Consider the following 21,488-nt stretch of genomic DNA (forward strand, 5'->3'; position numbering starts at 1 on the left):
AATTATGTTAAGTGAGCTAAGTCAGAAAGATAAAGATAAGTATGGGATGATCCCACTCACCAACAGAAGCTGACTAAGAAGATCTGAAAGGGAAACTAAAAGCAGGAACTGACCAAATTGTAAGTAGGGCACCAAAGTAAAAACCCTGTGGTGAGGGGTAGACATGCAGCTTCCTGGGCCAGTGGGGGGTGGGAGTGGGCGGGAGGGATGGGTCACAGTCCTTTGGTGGTGGGAATGGTGTTTATGTACACTCCTAGAAAAATGTAGACATATAAATCACTAGTTAATTAATAAGAGGGGGAAAATCAGTTGTATGTCTCAAAGTTTCTCAAAACACAAACTGAATCTTTTTAATATATAGGCTGTGTATTTGATATGCGGACTCTCTCAAAAGCCTAGACCAAGTAGATCAGAAGCATCCAATAGCACAGCTATATACAAGATACTGGGTACTGTACAGCAAACCCTAACAAAAGGACTTTTCAAAGTTAACCCAATACCAAATAACGTGATGATAACATTAACTATCGATTGTCTTTTGGAACCCTAAGACAGCAGGAACCTCACATCTCCACTATAGAGCCCCTACTTCCCCCAGTCCTGGAACCCTTGGATAGGGCCCACTTTCCCGTATGCTTCTCCCAATCCATATCAAATAATATTGCATCCGCCGATCACAACCTAACCAACACAACGATTGCCACCTCAACATGCTTCACTTCAGACTGTGTCCAGAGACTTCACGTGTAGAATGACAACCCTTCAGCTTCATTACTCGGGTGAGACCTTTCCTTTCATAGTACACTCTAATTTCATCACAGGTGGTTCACTTTCTAACAAAGTCCCATAACCTAGATATATACCAGTTTCTGTGAGAGAGTGCATATGTTCACATGTATCTGTAAACTACTGCAAAATATATACCTGAAAGCAGAAGTACACTAGAATTTGCAGTGAGTACCCCCCTAACACTTCCTCTCCACTATTCCAACCTTTGTGTCCATGATTGCTCAACAATTTGTTTGGCTTCGTATGTTAACTCTCTTTTCAGTCACCAGGTTCCAGATGCCATCAGGATGCTGGCCAAGCTTCCCTGGATTGAAGACCCCACCAATGTGTCCTGGAGCTCCGCTTCCCCAGAGATCCACCCTACTAGGGAAAGAGAGAGGCAGACTGGGAGTATGGACCGACCAGTCAACGCCCATGTTCAGCGGGGAAGCAATTACAGAAGCCAGACCTTCTACCTTCTGCAACCCACAATGACCCTGGGTCCATGCTCCCAGAGGGATAGAGAGTGGGAAAGCTATCAGGGGAGGGGAGGGGATATGGAGATTGGGTGGTGGGAATTGTGTGGAGTTGTACCCCTCTTACCCTATGGTTTTGTTAATTAATCCTTTCTTAAATAAAAAATAAAATAAATAATAAAAAAAAGAAAAATTTTGAAAGACAAAGTCTACTAGCCGAATAAGTGTGAATTGTACCGTCTCTCCGTGAAGAATATAGCTATAAGAGGATAATCAGTGAAGTCTTGTGCTTATTTTCTACATGTAGGCGTTAAGATAACAACAGGAAGACCCACCTTGTGTAGTAACAAGCTTTAAGAGTGCTTCCAGGTGCTCTTTTTCAGAAGCAGTAGCTTGGTGGAGCCAAGCCAACATATCTCCCACATATCTAATGAAATAATAAAATGCTGGTGAGGATTTCTTTCAGAAGAACATCAAATGCCCCAATACTGTCTGATTATTGTACCTCAAAGGGTCGTGAGAGTGCATTTCTATGGGTCTAGGTGTACCTCCTGGACCTCCTCTTGTCAGGGCATCAATAAATCCACGAACAACTGTACTTCTTCTGGCTGTTCCAAATTCATCCAAGGTGTACCTAAGACAAAACAAATTACATGAAAATCATTTCTTTTTTCTTTTATTTTCTTATTATCTTTATTTATTGGATAGAGACAGCCAGAAATCAAGAGGGAGAGTGACAGAGAGACAACTGCAGCCCTGCTTCACCATTTGCAAAGCTTAGCCCTGCACATGGGGACTGGGGACTCAAACCTGAGTCCTTGTGCACTGTAACATGTGCACTCAACCAGGTGCGCCACCACCTGGTCCCAAAAAAATGCATCTTTTTAATGGCTATATCAAAGGATTCATAGGAGATTTCCAAATTTTTTAAAAACTCTCCAGAAATACTGTTTTCAAACAAAAACTTTATCAGAATAAAAATTCGGTCTAGGGGGCCAGGTGGTAGCGCAGTGGCTTAAGCGCATATGCTGCAAAGTTCAAGGACTGGCATAGGGATCCCAGTTTGAGTCCCTGGCTCCCCACCTGCAGGGGGATCGCTTCACAGTTGGTGAAACAGTTCTGCAAGTGTCCAGTTTTCTCTCCCCCTCTGTCTTCCCCTCCTCTTTCCATTTCTCTCTGTCCTATCCAACAATATTGACAGCAATAACAATAATAAAAATGATGAATAAAAAGGCAACAGAAAAGAAAAAAGGGGGGGCCTCCAGGAGGAGTGGATTCACAGGCACTGAGCCCCAGTGATAACCCTGGAGGAAAAAAAAAAAATCAATCTAAACACACAAACAATGGGAAGGGAAAAGAAGAGGAGGGAAGAGCGGGGGAGGAAAAAAAGGATGGCCCAACTTGGAGTGAAATATGTAAGAAGCTTTAAAGAATAGTCCTTTCTTTTACTAAAATCTTTGTTGTTATTCCATTACCATCATCATCACTTATATCCACTGCACTACCAAAAATTCATGTTATTTTGGAAGTATTCAGGAAAGCAAACTCTTTCTCCATAATCCAATGTCAGCAGATTCTAGACCTATTAACTTTTATTCCTAAATTGCATCTGACCAGACAAAATATAAATAAGAAATTTATAAATAAAAGCAAAACTTCCTAAAGGTTTCCAAAGAATTGTAGAATACACTACTTTATTATGCCACTGACTTAAAAAATATATTAAACACATGAAAGCTGGAAAAATATACTAAAGTAGGCAGTAGCCATAAATTTTTAGAACTTGAATCTTTTATTGGACTGTCTCCTACCAATTAGATCTTGGTTCACAACATTTATTTCAATTAAAAGTTTTCAGTGCTATTCTTAACATCAAGATAAAAATGTAGCTATAAAAATAAGCTACATCATCTTATATTCACTTTCCACCTTTTAAACCAAGTAAGAACAAAGATGTTAACCTCTCCTATTTTCTCCTCATGTTCTCAAATCATAAATGTTTAAAGAATGCATTCTCTTAAACAGTAACCAGTTCTATAAGAGTACTTATAATAAATACAATAACTACTTACCACAAGACACAATTTACAAATTTTAGAGACACTTAAAAGTAGCCTTCACTTCAGTACCAAACCAACCACAATTAGCATAAACAATGTGACTTCTGTTTCTAGAACTGTTTACTATAATTACAAGTTATATTCAACTCTGAAAAACACTGGATTCTAAACTACAATATTAATCCTCTGGAAATAACAGATATGGTTTTAAGTAGGAACAGTATGAGGTACACTGGATCCTTAATGATAGCTATAGAAATGAAATATATCTTTCAAGAGACAGAAAAAAACTCTTTGATCAAAAGCAGATTATCTTCCAACAAAGGGAAAAAATGCAAAATGTGGCTTTATAAAAGTAAATGTTAAAGTTGTATAAATATTCTAAGATGTTTTAAGCTAAAATTAAAAGTCCCCAGTTTCTTTTTTTAATTTTTTTATATTTATTTATTCCCTTTTGTTGCCCTTATTGTTTTCTTATTGTTATTGTAGTTATTGTTGTTGTTATTGATGTCATCGTTGTTGGATAGGACAGAGAAAAATGGAGAGAAGAAGGAACACAAAGAGGGGGAGAGAAAGACAGACACCTGCAGCCCTGCTTCACCACCTGTGAAGCGACTCCCCTGCAGGTGGGGAGCCAGGGACTTGAACCAGGATCCTTATCCCGGTACTTGGCTTTGCGCCACCTGCGCTTAACCCACTGCGCTACCGCCCAACTCCCAAAAGTCCCTAGTTTCTATTATGCATAGCTTTGACAAAATGAAGAGAAAAAAAAAAGATGAGGACAAAAAGCAAACTAAAAGATGGGGGTAGGGGGAAGGCATAAACAAAAAGATAAAAATAGTTACAAAGCCTATCCAAGAATTCCAAAAGGATGAAGAAATATCAGCATTATACATCTTACTGCATTGTTGTCTGACTGGTTTTTGTCACGGCTGGCACCTGTTTACTACTCCAGGCTGACTTTCTCTGAGAGCTAGATAGACACACTGCAGCAGCAGAGCTTCCTCCAAAGCCTCAGCACCTCCCAGGTAGTATTCCAGGGGCTTGAACCTGGGTTAAGTGTATTGCAAAGCAGGCACATTCCTGGGCCAACTATCTTGTTGGCCCCATAAATTATTACATTCTCTAATAAACAACTAACATCTAAAGGTTTACCAAAGCAGACATCAATTTTTATTTATATTTATATAGAATTTCTGAAACTACTTAAGTTGACCTATCAAAATTCACTAGCACATTCCAATTATATATACCTACAAAAAAATAATGACTTGGGGGCTGAGTGGTAGTAGTGCAGCAGGCTAAGCGCACAATGGCACAAAGCTCAAGGGCCGGGTATAGAGGCCCTGGCTCCCCACCTGCAGGGGAGGTCGCTTCGCAAGCGGTGAAGCAGGTCTGCAGGTGTCTATCTTTCTCTTCCCCTCTGTCTTTCCATCCTCTCCTTTCTCTCTGTCCTATCCAACAACAACAGCTATGACAATACAACTACAACAAGGGCATCAAAAAGGGAGAAAATAGCCTCCAGGAGTAGTGGATTTGCCCCAGAAATAACCCTGGAAGCAAAAAAACAAACAAACAAAAAAAACCTCTGACATCAATAATTGACATTTTTCTTGTACATGATGTTTACACATTTAGATATAACAATGAACTGTGAACATTAAAAAATCTTATAGGTATATAGTGCCACCTAGTGGTTATATGATAGATGATTTAAGCTTTTTTCCTAATTTTTTTAAAGTTTTTATTTATGAAATGTAAACAATGGCATGACCATAGGATAAGAGGGATACAACTCCACACAATTCCTGCCACCAGAACTCCATAGCCCATTCCCTCCCCTGCTAGCTTTCCTATCATTTTATTTTTTCCTAAATTTAAATAACCTAGTAAGACCTTTCCTAACACATGGGACTCCCTGGGTCCATTTCAAATGGTAAATTATCTTAATTATCTTAATGGTAAGTTACAGAACCTATATATAGACCAGAGCCTAAGGGATACGGTACATGTGCATATGTATCCATAAGTTAGGGGAAAATATATTCCTCAAAGTAAAAGTGCTCAACAGTCTACAGTAAATAGACTTAGACTCCATAAGTGCAGCAAGCAAGACCTAAAGAAGATACCATAAAATACCCAATCAAATATATACTACGTAGGCCTAGACATTCTCCTCTCCTATCCCCTACTTGACTTCCCCCAATCACTTTAAGTCTAACCTTATCAGATAAAGTATAGACTAGAAAAGCTGGATAAGGGCAAGAGACCGGCACACTTAAATGATGGCCTTTTTGGTCAATACCATGCCACCCCATCATCTGAGGCTCTAGCTGGGAAATCCTTGGATAACCACATAGGTATGATGCTTCTAGACTTCTTTTATTTTTTTATTTATTTATTTTCCCTTTTGTTGCCCTTGTTGTTTTTCATTGTTGTTGTAGTTATTATTGTTGTTGTTATTGATGTCATCATTGTTGGATAGGACCGAGAGAAATGGAGAGAGGAGGTGAAGACAGAGGGGGGAGAGAAAGATAGACATTTGCAGACCTGCTTCACCGCCTATGAAGCGACCCCCCCTGCAGGTGGGGAGGCAGGGACTCTAAACAGGATCCTTAGCGGGTCCTTGTGCTTTGCGTGCCTGACTCCCGATGCTTCTACACTTCTTTTTTTTTTTTCAAGAGACAAAGGAAAATTTATTTAAAGAATAAAACTGGGTGGGCATGTAGTTGGCTCATTGTTAGAGCCCATTCCTTGTAGATGTGAGGCCCTACGTTTGATTTTCTGGCACTGTGGTCTGTGTTTCTCATATAAAATAGGTCAAAAAAAAAAAAAAAGCCTTACAAATACCTGGAATTTTCACATGAAAATGAACTTACGGGGAGTCGGGCCATAGCGCAGTGGGTTAAGCAGGTGGCGCAAAGCACAAGGACCGGCATAAGGATTCCGGTTCGAAACCCAGCTCCCCACCTGCAGGGGAGTCGCTTCACAGGCGGTGAAGCAGGTCTGCAGGTGTCTATCTTTCTCTCCTCCTCTCTGTCTTCCCCTCCTCTCTCCATTTCTCTCTGTCCTATCCAACAACGACAACAACAATAATAATAACTACAACAATAAAACAACAATGGCAACAAAAAGGGAATAAATAAATAAAATAAATATTTTTTAAAAAAAGAAAGAAAATGAACTTACTTAAACTACCTGTCAGTGTTTTTGAATTGATCTATCTACAACTCCCGCTTCTACACTTCTAACAGATCCCTCTCTCCATCATCACTGGTCACTTCCATCAGGAACATCATAATAGCCCTCTTGTGTGTGGGCTTCTCCAGGACCTTATCTTCACTACAGAGCCACAATGGTAGGGAATGCCCAACTCTCTGAAGGGAGGCTGGGTCAACCTACTATTCCACTCAAAAAAGATTGGTCCTGAAATAGGTGCAGCCTAAAATGTTCCTAGCTACAGTACAATGGATCCCTTTGTGAGCCCCCATAGGACCTTGCTCTCAATGTAGATCAACAACTATAGAGAATGTTCCATCCTCCGAAGGGAAGCTGGATAACATACTCTATCTACCACCTGAGGAAGATGGGTCTTGACATTAGGGCAGCCTGGAACATACGTACTCATGACCACAGAATGTGAGCTCAGACCTACAGGGATGCAGAGGTTACATAGGCTCCTAAACTGAATATGGGCCCCAGATCAAATCAATGAGGTTTAGTCAACAATATTTATATATCTTTCCCATATTTGGGAACTACTTTCTTCCCTGATCCAGCTTTCTAGCCTTTTTCCTACATATGACATCATCTCCCCAGACAACAACTTGGGTCTACCTGCATATCAGATGTCAAGCTCAGGCAAAAACTAGTACAGTCATGGGTCCTTTGGAATATAACTAAAATAGGCCTACTAGCTATCTTCAAAATGTAAACCCCAAATCTTCATCTGCAATATTCCAGCCTTTAGGTTCATGATTAGTCAACAACTTGTTTGGCTTTATATGTTAACTCTCTTTTTAGCCATCAAGTTCCAGATGCTAACATGATGCCAACCAGACATCCCCACCAATGTGTCCTAGAGCCCCACTTCCCCAGAGCCTCACCCCACTAGGGAAAGAGAGAGACAGGCTGGGAGTATGGATCGACCTGTCAATGCCTATGTTCAGCGGGGAAGTAATTGCAGAAGCCAGACCTTCCACCTTCTGCATCCCACAATGACCTTGGGTCCATACTCCTACAGGGTAAAAGAATAGGAAAGCTATCGGGGAAGGGATGGGATACGGAGTCCTGGTGGTAGGAATTGTGTGGAGTTGCACACCTCTTATCCTATGGTTTTGCCAGTGTTTCCTTTTTATAAATAAAAATTTAAAAAAAAAAATAGGAAAGCTCCAATGGATGGGGATGTGATGCAGAATTCTGGTGGTGGGAATTGTGTGGGATTGTAACAGTCTTATCCAATGTACTTGTCTTTCATAATTAAATCAATTTAAGAAAATGTTCCTACCTGAGACCATGAACTGCGAGCTCAAACTGATAGGGACTCAGCAGGTACACAGACTCCTTTGTTAAATATGATATAGGAACTAGGTCATATCGATGGGGTTTATAATTAACGGTATTTATATATTTTCCTCATATTTGGGGGCCATTCTCTGCCCTAATCCAGCTTTCTATGATTCACTCTGATACCATATTCTCAGATAATACTTTAGTCCATCTGCATGTTAGCTATCAGGCTCAGGCAAAAATTACAATAGTCATGGACCCCTTGAAACATACCTAAAATAGACTTCCTACCTTCTTCTCACATGAAGATCCCTAGTTTCACCTGCTCTATTCATACCTTTGGGTTCCTGTTTATTAAACAATTTGTCCTGCTTTGTCTTACCACCATTAAGACACCAAGTTGCAGATGATATCATAACATCATCCTAACTTTCTTGGGTAGACAACCTCACCAATGCGTCCTGGAGTCACACCTCTCCAGAGCCCTACCCAACTAAGGAAAGACAGAAACAAGCTGGGGATATAGGTCAACCTGCCAAAGTCCATGTCCAGTGGAGAAGCAACCACAGAAGCCAGGTATGCAACAGGCCTTAAGTCAGACCTTCCACCTTCTACACCCCATAAAGAATTTTCAGAGGGATTAAGAATAGGGAACCTTCCAATGGAGGCAATGGGACTGAACTCTAGTGGTGGAAACTATATGGAACTGTACCCACTATCTTACCTTCTAATCTTGTTAATCATTATTAGATCACTAATAATTTAAAAAAAAAAGGATTGCTTAATGAAAAGGACAACTGCCTCTATTTAGCATTCATCTCACAGTAATCAGCTGGTATTGGCAAACGCTAGAAGAAGAAGAAGCTGGTATTGAAATCTTCCTTCCTTTCCACTTAACTTCTAAATCCTTCTTTAGAGCATCCAAATTGTACCACAGCCTCCTAGTGTTAGTATTTCATGGCTAACATAACTACCAGATTCAAAGATCTGAATTGGATTCTTGGATTCTGCTCATGGGAATCCTGATTTCAAATGTCTTTTTTATTATTGTAAAATAATGATTCTTCTCAGTTTCTTAATTCACATCCTTTTCTCCAGAGCAGAGTTAGCATTTAAGTTTTACTTAAAATTTCACAGCAGCCAATGAGATGACAGAGTGGAGAAAAGCCCTTTAGCCACTGCAAAAGTAAGTAGCCTAGGTAGAGACAGCATTGTTTCTGTTTTTTTTTTCTCTCCACACACTCTACTGCAAGTAATACATCAATAAGCTGATGGGTCATTGATGCCTGAGATAAAAATAAAAGTAATGGAAATTATTGTAAGTACTATACAAATTAATTATGTATAAAGTGAATTATTAAAGAATCAAAGTAGGAATTTTCAATTAGGAAGGAGTCACCTAGTACCTACTTGTATAAAATAGGCCTGTCCTGCAAAGCTTCCATTGCCTGAGTTAATACTGGAGATATGTCACATGATTCTTGTGTCAGTGCTCTGCATTCACCTGAAAAATAATTAACTCTTTGTTAGACTAAAGTTATCAACATCAATCACCTGAACTCAATTCTATACCAAGTACTGAATTATAAAAATAAATAAAAGGGTAATATATATGCCACCAACTGTATCAAAAACTCAAATACTTGGGAGTCGGGCGGTAGCACAGCAGGTTAAGTGCAGGTGGCACAAAGCGCAAGGACCGGCATAAGGATCCCAGTTCAAGTCGTCAGCTCCCCAACTGCAGGGGAGTCGTTTCACAGGTGGTGAAACAGGTCTGCAGGTGTCTATCTTTCTCTCCTCCTCTCTGTCTTCCCCTCCTCTCTCCATTTCTCTCTGTCCTATCTAACAATGACGACATCAATAGCAAAAACAATAATAACTACAACAATAAAACAAGGGCAACAAAAGGGAATAATTAAAAAAACATTTTTTAAAAAATCAAATACTAAACATAATTTTAAAGAACACATGTTTTCTGGTATACTCCAAGCTGACTTTTCACTATTACCAAAAACTACATTTCCTAAAAACACAATTGATGAACATATGCTGACTGAATAACTGTTACATATATATGACTATGTCCAAGGAGGAAGGGAAGTGAAAAAAAAATTTTTTTTTACCTGATTCTTCCTTTGCGAGCAATCTTTAAATAGTGTGCCAAAAACTTTTAATATGGATGACTAATACAGAGTTAACAAGGTGGTAATTTCAAAATAGATACATTTAAAGTGTTTAAAAATCCCTATATCAGTATTTTACCATTCTAATTTTATCCATAAAATATTACATATCCATAAAATGTGAAGCATCTAGAACTTGTTCAGAAATTCCCAATTTCCTGGTATTTAAAGACCTGAGTAGTGAATTTTCTATCATTCAGTGACTGAGAAAAGTATATCCTAAAGTGACTCCATGGCCTCCAGGAGTCCAAAGCCCATACTTTGAAGCCCCTAAGCTGAATATCAAATATCCTTGCATTTGAGGGGGGAAAAATCTAGCTGGAGAGCTAAGATATACACATATGAAATGCAAAGTTATCTAGAGTAAATTACTGAATGCCGGATAAAGATTTCTAAATGAGGACTCAGCGATGAGAAAAAAAAATCACCATGATGACTTTATTTAATAATGTAGACATGGAGTCCCAGGAACGTCTACTTTATTCTTTCACTGAGATAAGACAGGGATATAAAGAAAGGCATACTCCACTCCAAGTAGCAGGAAGTATTGTAAAAGGCAGTTAGAACAAGGAAACAGCTTTTAGATATAAAGGGGAAAGTATCTGGAACCGTTAATTAAGCTTTACACGTTAATTAAGTATAGTACAAGTATTCTGGTTAACTGGATTTAATCTTAACTCCTTTCCAACAGTCAGTCATACCTATGAAATAAAATCATCCTGTGCTGGGAAATCACAGGACTTGCATGCCTGAGGTTCTGGGTTTGATTCCTAGCAGTAGATGTCCTGGAGTGGTGCTCTGGTTACTCTTCTCTCTCACATGAAAGTCTTCTCTGCCTCTCTCTTTCATATAAAACAAATTAATTAACACCTTCTTTAGGGGCTGGGCAGTGGCACACTAGGTTATGGGCACACAGTATGAAGTGCAAGGACCTGCATAAGGGTCCCAGTTATGGGACCCTTATGCAGGGGGGTTACTTTACAAGTAGTGAAATAGGTCTGTAGGTGTCTATCTTTCTCTCTGTGTACCTTCCCCTCCCCTCAGTTTAGTTCTGTCCTATCATATATATAGCTTTTTAAATTACATATTTGGCTTTAATATTGTGAACAACTCAACAGAAAAGTTTAACACAAAATTAAAGCAAATAAACCACTTGGAGTAGACAAGATAGCCCTCTACAATTCACCATTTACTATAAAGAAACATAAATAGCCAGAGGTAGCTAGTCAATGTCAAGAAAACTTGATTTTCTTACTCCCACCCTTAATTGTGCATTGTGTTTAAACACTGTATAGTTCTGACATGCTTACATTAAAGAAATGCAATATGTTCACATATAAAGTTTGTTTCATAAAAGACATACTTTTAGTACTAAGATAAAAACATAATACTAAATAACATCATGTGACATTGAAAAATCAAAGGAAAATATTTAAGAATATAGACTGCCTAAAAGAAATCACTTACTTTGAGCCCATCGGTAAAGTCTTTCATAAGATGTTTCTTGAAGCAAAGCCATCTGTTCCATAATTTCTAAACTAAAAAAACAAAATATAGCTAAAAACTTAAAAGATCATTAGCTTTTAGTCAATAGCTACATATAAGCACTTATTTTTTAATCATGGAATTATTTAGTTACAGTATAACTTTATGCAGACATTTTCAATGTTTTATGATTGTCATTTTAGTTCTGTAAGTTATCCAACTGCTATTACATTCTAAACACATTAAGTTGTAACTCCCTACTTATACAATGACACACAAAAAATAAGCTCCTATTTTACATAATGTCATATAGTTTGAGGCAGAATTTAAAATATCTTTCAATAAAGTTTGGAAATGTGAGAAGCAATGAAATTATGAATTGAAGAGGTTTACTCACCCTGCAGTTTGTTGGTTTGTACGCAGGAGAACTTTGACATCATTATGAATTTGCTTTACTCTCCCCAAGGCCTTGAAGAAATCCTTTTAAACCAAGATTATGACATTAATCACCTGAAGATTTCACTCATGTGTGGAATGTAAATAACTAGAGTAAACAAATGGCAAAAACAACAAAACTAACTCCTGGTCTTAGTGAAATTTATGGTGATGGAGAAAAAGAGACAAGAAGGGTAGGAAGAATGAACAGAAAGGTCATTTTGAGAGTTAAGGATTCTAAATCTTGGGGGTGAATGCAGTGGTTTTCTTTTCTTTCTTTTTTTTTTTTTTAATTTAATCGAAGGGAAGAGGTGAAAGAGAGAGAGAGAGAACTAGAGCATCACTTTAACACATGCAACACTGGGGAATGAACTCGGGACCTCAGGCCTGAAAATCATCAACTCTTCATCTACTTCCCATGTCACACACTGACTTTAAATATACACAGAAAGGTAGGAAGCTACACCTGGAAAGTCTATGATGTTGTTATCCAATGATAACTCAATGAACACTGTGCATTTAAAATGTACACACTTGCAGGAAAATCACACTATTGTAAATTAAAATATCACTATGAAGCATAAGCAAATATTTTATCTGCCAGTGAAGTTTCCCTATGCTGACTGAAACTTTTTCTAAATATTGATAGAAACCAAAACAGATATTCATTTTCATTTTCAAACAGCAAAAGAGTTCACCTGGATAATGCACCTGTTTTGTCATGCTGTGACCAAGGTTTGAGCCCAGCCTCCTATGCACTGGAAGAAATTTCGGTGTTGTGCTATCTTTCCCTCTCTCCGTCTCTATCTGAATAAGTTGGTCTAGAACTGTTGAAGCCTCAGAAACAAAATAAAAGCATAAACCATGTACTAATTCAATGTCTACTGTGTGTTAAACAGTGCACTACCAGCAATACAAAATTTAGAAATACAAAACCCCTTATCCTCAAAGAGAGTGCAGTTTAGTGAGAGAATTGCAAGCATAACGACTACTTTATAAAGAGAAATATGCTGTATATCACACATCTTGTGACTTAATGAAGAATGATTTTCTTATATAAAACTTCGACTTATAGATATTTAATATGCCCATTCTTGCTTTCCACATACAAAAAAGTAAATGCAACACTGAATGTATGAGACATTCACTAAATATATAAGACTTCCTATTACACTTCCCTCACACACACTCCAAAGCTAACCTTATCAAAGCAGGACTGCAAAAGCTGAATAAGGGCAAGAAACTGGCATACTTTAATGATGACTCTTTAGTCACTATCAGCTGGGGCCCTATTTGGGGAGTCCTGAGATTCCCAGACAGACATGATGGGCCTAGACCTCAAACAAATCCCTCTCTCCATTGTTACCGGTCATTTCTATCAGGAACAACACAATAGACCCCTTTGAAGGCCCCCATAGGACCTTGCCCTCAACTTGGATCAACAATGGTAGAGAATGTTCGATCCTCCAAAGGGAGAATGGACAATATACTCTATGCTACACCTGAGGAAGATGGGTCCTAATATTGGGGCAGCTTGGGATGTTCCTACTCATGACCATAGAATGTAAGCTCAGATCTACAGGGATGCAGAGGTCACATAGGCTCCTAAGCTGAATATGGGCCCCAGATCACATCAAATCAATGGGGTTTATAGTCAACAATACTTATACACCTTTCCTATATTTGGGAGCTACTTTCTTCCCTGATCCAGCTTTCCGGTCCTTTTTCCAGTCATGACATCATCTCCCCAGACAATAACTTGGATCCACCAGCATATCAGATTTCAGGCTCAGGGGAAAAAAAAAAAAAAAAAAAACCACAAACCTAGTATAGCCACAAACCCTTTGGAATATATCTAAAAGAGGCCTACTAGCTATCTACAAAACGGAGACATCCACCCCTCAACTCTTCATCTGCACTACTCCAGTCTTAAGGTTCATGATTAGTCAACAACTTCTTTGGCTTTATATGTTAACTCTCTTTTCAGCCACCAGATTCCAGATGCTAGCTTGATGCCAACCAGACTTTCCTGGACAGAAGACCCCACCAATGTGTCCTGGAGCTCCAATTACCCTGAACTCTGCCCCACTAGGGAAAGAGAGAGGCAGGCTGGGAGTATGAATTGACCTGTCAATGCCCATGTTCAGTGGGGAAGCAATTACAGAAGCCAGACCTTCCACCTTCTGCATCCCTTGGGTCCATACTCCCAGAGGGCAAAAGAATAGGAAAGCTATCAAGGGTGGGGCTGGGATATGGAGTTCTGGTGGTGGGAACTGTGTAGAGTTGTATCCCTCTTATCCTATGGTTTTGTCACCGTTCCCTTTTTATATATAAAATTAATATATATTAATATATATATGACTTAACTAATTCTAAATGCCAAGATCTTTTTGCTCTACAAAAAAATGTATCAGGGAATAAGCTTCCAGAAAATTATGGATATGCTGTTTTTCTCTGAAAATAGAATTTAAAAACATTGTCACTACTACTGTTTACCATTACTACCATGGGAAGAGAAGGTGAAATGTAAATTATTTCAAATCCATGAAGTTCCTCAAACCAAATACTACAAAGCAATACCCTACCCATTCTATCACCTACTTAAACTCCCTACAGCCAAGTGATGCACTCTATTCCAGGCTAAGCAGTAGATAAGAAGCACATACCAAGAGATGCTCAGCTGAGACCATATCTCAACCTCAAAACCACTTGCTGCCCTCAAAATCCAGAAAATGACAGTTGGCTTTGGTAGATAACACCAATAATGACACTAAAGAATTTCTTTCTGGGAGTCAGGCAGTAGCGCAGTGGGTTAAGAGCACGTGGCGCAAAGCGCAAGGACTGGCATAAGGATCCCAGTTACAGCCCCCAGCTCCCCACCTACAGGGGAGTCCCTTCACAAGCAGTGAAGCAGGTCTGCAGGTGTCTATCTTTCTCTCCCCCTCTGTCTTCCCCTTCTCGCTCCATTTCTCTCTGTCCTAACAAAGACATAAATAACAACAACAGTAATAACTACAACAACAATAAGAAACAACAAGGGCAACAAAAGGGAAAATAAATAAATATTTTTAAAAAAGAATTTCTTTCTGGGAAAAAAAAGAGTAACTTCAAGGAAATTAAAAAAAAAGAAAGAAAGGAAACACCACCATGTTGTTAAAATTTTTTAGAGGCTTTATAGTTCTATATCAGTTTGGAAAGAATAATAGGCTAAGAAAATTAATTAGATGCAAAAACGAGGAATTCATAAATTCAAAAAGAAAATGTTATAGGAGAACAGACACTCACTGTAATGTCCTTACAATGAAAACAGAAGATGTGATAGAACTATGCTGTGAAATCTGAAGGAAAGAGATTCTGTATGTGTAAAAGGAGGGGATATGGCCAGGGAAAGGCTGCATTCTTACATGTCATGATAGGAAACTAGTATAAAGTAGTAAACACAGATAATCAAGACATATTCTTTTAAACCATTTATCTAGAACACAAAACAAAACTCACAAAACAAGCAATTAATAAGGCTGAAAATGACTGATAAATTATTTAAACCTTTTATCTAAGAATGGGAAAAAGTGACATAAATGTTCTACATAAGTCTTGTGTTCTGTCTGACCTCCCAAAAATGTACATCTATTGTTTAGAAAAAAAATTAAGCAAATTAAAGTAATTTTAAAATATGCACCTTAACTTCCAGATTTAAAAGTATTTTTTTAAAAAGTATTTTTAAATCAATCTTTTTTTCAAATAAAAAACTAACACCTAAAGAAGCAACTTTTCTATAGCATCTGACTTCTGTACTTCAAATGATTATAGCAAAGAAAGATACCTCAGTAATTGGTCCTTCTCTTGTACCCCGGAGAAGACTCATTTCATGAGAAGTTAGTTGAAACTTGGACAAAAAAGCATCTGCAACTTGTGCTCTGATTTCTAATTTTTGACTATAAATAGAAAACAATAAAAATATTAAGCCCATTGTGTATTTGCATAGCATTAAAGTAAATTATTTCTCTGATGTAACAACTTTGTCGAGTGAAAATGAAGATTCTAATTCCTGCCTCAAATAAAATGTGTTTCATAACTAGTATTTGGAGGGCAGTAATATTCCAAAATCTAATTGTCAAGTAAGAATGAACAAAGACAAATATTACAATATCTTTAGGGACAGTGCAGTTCACCTTTTATTATTTGTATGTTTAAGTCAGTCGTTAAGTTATATATTACAAAGTCAAAGGCTACAGCTGAAAAACATAGGAAGTTAGAAATAAAATATCCTCTGGGTGGCAGTAATGCTCTATTTGTCTCAATAAGTAAATCGCCTAGTTAAATCTATACAGAAACATGGCAAAATTCCTCAATCACTACTGTTAACTAAAAGATGCCTTAACAGGTTTCATTTTACACTTTTACATAAAGCATATAGGATCATTAACATGTAGGATTTAAAATAATCACAGTGTCTCTTAAAATTCCTTAAGATTATACAAATTAATCATTTCAACTAAAATATTCTAGCTGGTATATTAGATACAAATGAAAATTAGTCTCTCTATAGTTTCATTTTAACCAAATCCAGTATTACCACTTAATTATTCAAATTCATTCCAAATAGTGATAGACTATATCAAAAAAAAATTAATCCTTGAAATAGACTTTGAATTACAGGCTCTACATCTATAAAAGATTTGTCCCAAAAGTATGTTTAGCAATGGCCTCCTTACTAACATAAAGGCTTGGTATCTAAAATGACTTTATATATAAAAAAAAAATGGTCTGAGAAAGGAGGAAAGAGAATCAGAACACCACTCCAATGCATGTAACATCAGGAACTGAACTTGAAACTTCAATGCTTGACAGTCCCATGCTTTGTACACTGTGCTACCTACAGAGCTACTGAAGGTGACAACTTTTAAAGTAGAACAATAAAGACCAATCTACTTTGAAATAAAGTTACTCTTTAGTTTTGTCATATATATTCCTCCCAGCAAAGTATCCAAGATTGCAGCAGAAAGTTAATGTGACAGTTGGTCCAGTGATTCGAGAGTATTTATATAACTAATTATTAGCAAGGTTTTACCCTTTAAAAAAAAACTTGTTGTTGTTGTTTGTTTGTTTTAGGAGAGAGAGAGAGAGAGAGAGAGAGAGAGAGAGAGAACCCACAAGCAAAACCAGAGCACTGATTAGCTCTGGTGTATGGTGGTGCTAGATTGACCCTGGGACCTTAGGGCCTCAGGCATGAAAGTCTTTTTGCATAACCATTATGCTATCCACCCCCAACCCCAGCCCAGATTTAGCCTTTTTCAGGCACTAAATAACTCAGGATGTGGTGTGACACCAGGTGTTAAGTGCTGCAGACCTTCTCTTATTTACATCACAATTAAAATATGACTTCTTTTGGAGGGTTTTTTTTAACTACTTCTAACTACCACTTCTATAGTAGTTGACCAGACTGGGCTATAGTATCTGAGATGTGTTCAGACAATCATGACAGTAATACTTATAATATGATAAAAAACACATTATAGAATAACTGCAAAAGATTTCAAATAAGACTGGAACCATATGCAGTAACACAAAAACATTTTGGAAGGTGTCTTATAGGTTAAAAAAAAATGATTCAAGCATGTCACATTATAAACCTCATTGTTTTTCAAAAGGAAATATATATACATATAAATTTCTTTTAAAATTTTTTATTATCTTTATTTATTAGATAGAGACAGCAAGAAATTATGAGGGTAGGGGAAAATAGAGAAGGAGAGATAGACAGATACCTGTAACACTGCTCCACAACTCACAAAGCTTTTCCCCTGGTAAGCCTTGCGCATTGTAACCTGTGTACTCAACCAGGTGCACCACACAGCTCCCCATAAATTTCTAAGACATATATTATCTGAGTATTTAAAATTAAATAGACTAGTGGTCCAGGAGGTGGGGCAATGGATAACGCATTGAACTCTCAAGCATGAGGTCCTGAGTTTGATCCCAGCAGCACATGTACCAGAGTGATTTCTGATTCTTTCTTTCTCTCCTCCTATCTTTCTCATGAATAAATAAATAAAATCTTTTAAAAAAATTAAACAGACCACTTAGTTTTTATATAAGTACTTGAAACCATCCCAGAACATGAACTTTGTGGTATCTTTTTCTTCTGAAAATATAACTCTTTTAACCTTTCCTGCTAGGCTTACCTCTATCAAGTAATTTCAAAATAATAAGAAAAACTAATACAAAAATAGGACATAACATATAAACCAAGATTTTAAAAAAAGGTAAAGAAACATAAATAGTGTGGTCTGGGAGGTAGTACAATGGATAAAGCACTGGACTCTCAAGTATGAGGTCCTGAGTTCAAGCCCCAGCAACACATATACCAGAGTGATGCTTGGTTCTTTCTCTCTCTCCTCTTATCTTTCTCATTAATAAATAAATAAAATCTTTTTTAAAAAGAAACATACATATCAAAATAAAATGAAAACAATGCTGATTCACCAATAATGACATGTATATCTAAACTCTGAAATACTACTTTTTCTCTTATGCAGATAGCTAAAATTTTAATGAAACACTTAGTGGGAGGGAGGGAGGTAGAAAGAAAGGGAGGGAGGCAGGGAAGAAGGAAGGAAGAGAAAGAAAAAGAGAGAGAGAAAGAAAGAAAGAAAGAAAAAGAAGGAAGAAAGAGAGAGAAAGAACTTGCATAAAGTTAACTTATCCATGGGCAAGATCAGAATTTACACTTTTTCTTCAAAGCCTACATCCTTTCCACTACAACACATTATACCTCAAAAAGAAACAATCACCAGAGACTACATTTTCTCTGAGTCCAGAGAGAAAACTGGCTAGAAACAATAGCCATCAGGAACAGTGATTTCAGTTAATACTCAAGATAAATAAAATACAGAAGTATCTTCATGTAGAAATAGTATTTCCCAATTAACAGTGAAATCAATCTTCTGTTAATGAAATTTGTGGGGAAATGTTAAGCTGCAATACTTTCAGGACAATTCTATTATATATCAAGCTATATCTATCAGCTGTCACAATCACTAACCTCTTTTTTACCAGAAAAATATTCTTATCATTTCTACATTTGTCTGAATATGAATCTACTGCCTGGATGTGCCCATAGCATTTGCTTCTATAGCTAACTACTTATTTTAATTTTGCTAACTTTCTTACTAATAAGAAAAGGTAATGTTTAAAAATGGAAAACAACTCTCTGCTACATCCCAGGAACCTGCTGGCATAGTCTGCTATGTAATTTTCCCAAAATACACTCACACAAATGCTCACTTGGCACATCTTGTAATACTAGAATGTCAAAAATTATCTGTAGCTCTTAAGACTAGTAGAATGTCAAAAATATTCACTTCCCAAGAGCATAGCAGGACAAAACATTTTCATAGGCATATTGAAATAATGAGCATAAACAACTTCCTTAAATAGTTTTGAGGATATATGGATGCATCGGTCTGCAATGCTCTAACAGCGCCTCCAATTAACATTAATCAGAGTCCTATATACATTACAAAATCCATTATATTATTTTTTAGTTTTTATTTTATGTTCTTTTCTTGACATTAAGTTAGTTGCACTGCATATTCATTATCTCCCAAGTTCAATTCCTAGCACTACCACAAAACAGAGCTGACACAGTGCTCTGGTGTGATAATAATAATAACATCAATATCAATATGAATAAAGACTTTATGATCAGATGATAATCCAAACATGTAACTTTGTAGGGCCAACTGTGGCATACCCAGTAGAGTGCACACAATACCAAGTGCAAGGACTGGGTTCAAGCCCCCAGTCCCCACCTGCGTTGTGAAGTAATGCTGCTGGTCTGTCTCTCTCTCCCTTCCTATCTCCCCTCCCCTTTGAATTTCTCTGTCTCTGTCCAAAAAACAAAACAACAACAACAAAAAAAACCAGCTATGAAACCATCTCCCCAGACAATAACTTGAGTCTACCTGCATATTAGATATCAGGCACAGGCAAAAACTAGTAAAATCATCGGCCCATTGAAAATCCTAAAATAGACCGACTAGCTTTTTCCAAAACTGAGAACCCAAATCTTCATCTGCAATATTCTTGCCTTTAGATTCATGATTAGTCAATAATTTGTTCTGTTTTATATCTTAACTCTTTTTCAGCCACCAGGTTCCAGATGCTACCATGATGTCAACCTGACTTCCCTGGGCAGATGACCACACCATGTGTCCTGGAGCTCCACCTTCCCTGCCCCACTAAGGAAAAAGAGAGAGATAGGCTGGGAGTATGGATCGACCTGCCAACACCCATGTTCAGAGGAGAAGCAGTTACAGAAGCCAGACCTTCTATTTTCTGCACCCCATAATGATCATGGGTCCATACTCCCAGAGGGATAAGGAAAAGGAAAGCTATCAAGATGAGATACAGAATTCTGGCGGTGTGAATTGTGTGGAATTGTAACCCTCTTATCCTATGGTCTTATCAATATTTCCATTTTATAAATAAAAATTATATAAATTAAAAACAACAACAACTAGATTCATAGTGCATGCACCAAGGCCCAATGGTGGCAATTTAACAAGGGAAGTGGGGGGCGGTTGCTGTGGAGACAACACAATGGTTATGCAAACAGATTCTCACACCTGAAGCTGAAGCCCCAGATTTAGTCCCCAGCACCATCATAAACCACAGCTGAGCAGTGCTCTTGTGTCTCTGTCTCTGTATCTTTCTCCTTGCATCCCTCTCTTATTAAAAAAAATAAATAATGTTTAAAAAAATAAGAAAGAAGGAGAGAAAGGAAGGTACATTGCAGAACAGTGGTGTAATATTCTATCTAATAATACACAGAACATGAGACATACAGTGATGAGGAGCTTTTGCTTAACAATATTCAGCACATAACAAAAACTTATACCCTACTCACTCCAAGCCACACATTTACTCAGTATACCTATATGAACACTATACTGAATAATTTAATCAATTCTGAATGAAAAAAGAGAATTTACTAAAATTCAGAACTGAGAGACAATAGCCTTAAAAAAAATAATGAAATTACTGAAAGAAAAATAAAACTACATTTTTAAAAAGTTAGCAATTTTTTAATTTCATATCAAATATTAAAGTATAAAATTATAAGTATAAAGAGGAAATAATCTTCTAACACCAAGATCATTTCATGTTCCTGAACTATTGTTTTATGTTTAATTTCCTATTAGAGAATAGTATAGAACTTTGTTTTATGTTTCATTTGCAGTTGTCTATAGCTTTTTTTGCACTTCATCTTCAAATTAGTGACAAAGTGACTATAAACACTTACCTTTCAGCTTGAAGTTTAGTGGTTTTTACTATTAAATCTTGAGTCTGCTCCTTTGCTGCCTAAAATCATAAGCACATCTACTATCAATACATCTCAATTTTATACTCAAAAAACTAGTTCTGGGAGGGGGAGATAGCATTGTAAACAGATGTTCAAGCCTGAAGCTTTGAGGGCCCAAGTTTAATCCCCAACACTACCATAAACAGAACTGAGCAGCACTTTAGTAAAAAAACAAAAGAAACTAATTTGACTACTTAGTAGAGTA

The 21,488-nt window shown here is 37.3% G+C and overlaps 1 protein-coding gene across 1 annotated transcript in view; it reads right to left on the minus strand.

Moving 5' to 3' along the window:
- Positions 1–21,488, minus strand: part of COG6 (component of oligomeric golgi complex 6) — a 73,788-nt gene that overhangs the window by 44,895 nt on the left and 7,405 nt on the right. Inside the window, exons 4-10 of the mRNA XM_007521579.3 lie at positions 21,224–21,282; positions 15,740–15,851; positions 11,879–11,961; positions 11,464–11,534; positions 9,224–9,317; positions 1,750–1,878; positions 1,580–1,671 (exon numbers count right to left, since the gene is read on the minus strand). Coding sequence (XP_007521641.1) covers positions 1,580–1,671; positions 1,750–1,878; positions 9,224–9,317; positions 11,464–11,534; positions 11,879–11,961; positions 15,740–15,851; positions 21,224–21,282 — 640 coding nt within the window. The remainder of the gene's footprint in view (positions 1–1,579; positions 1,672–1,749; positions 1,879–9,223; positions 9,318–11,463; positions 11,535–11,878; positions 11,962–15,739; positions 15,852–21,223; positions 21,283–21,488) is intronic.

Source organism: Erinaceus europaeus, chromosome 7, assembly GCF_950295315.1.
Source record: "Erinaceus europaeus chromosome 7, mEriEur2.1, whole genome shotgun sequence".
Taxonomy (NCBI): domain Eukaryota; kingdom Metazoa; phylum Chordata; class Mammalia; order Eulipotyphla; family Erinaceidae; genus Erinaceus; species Erinaceus europaeus.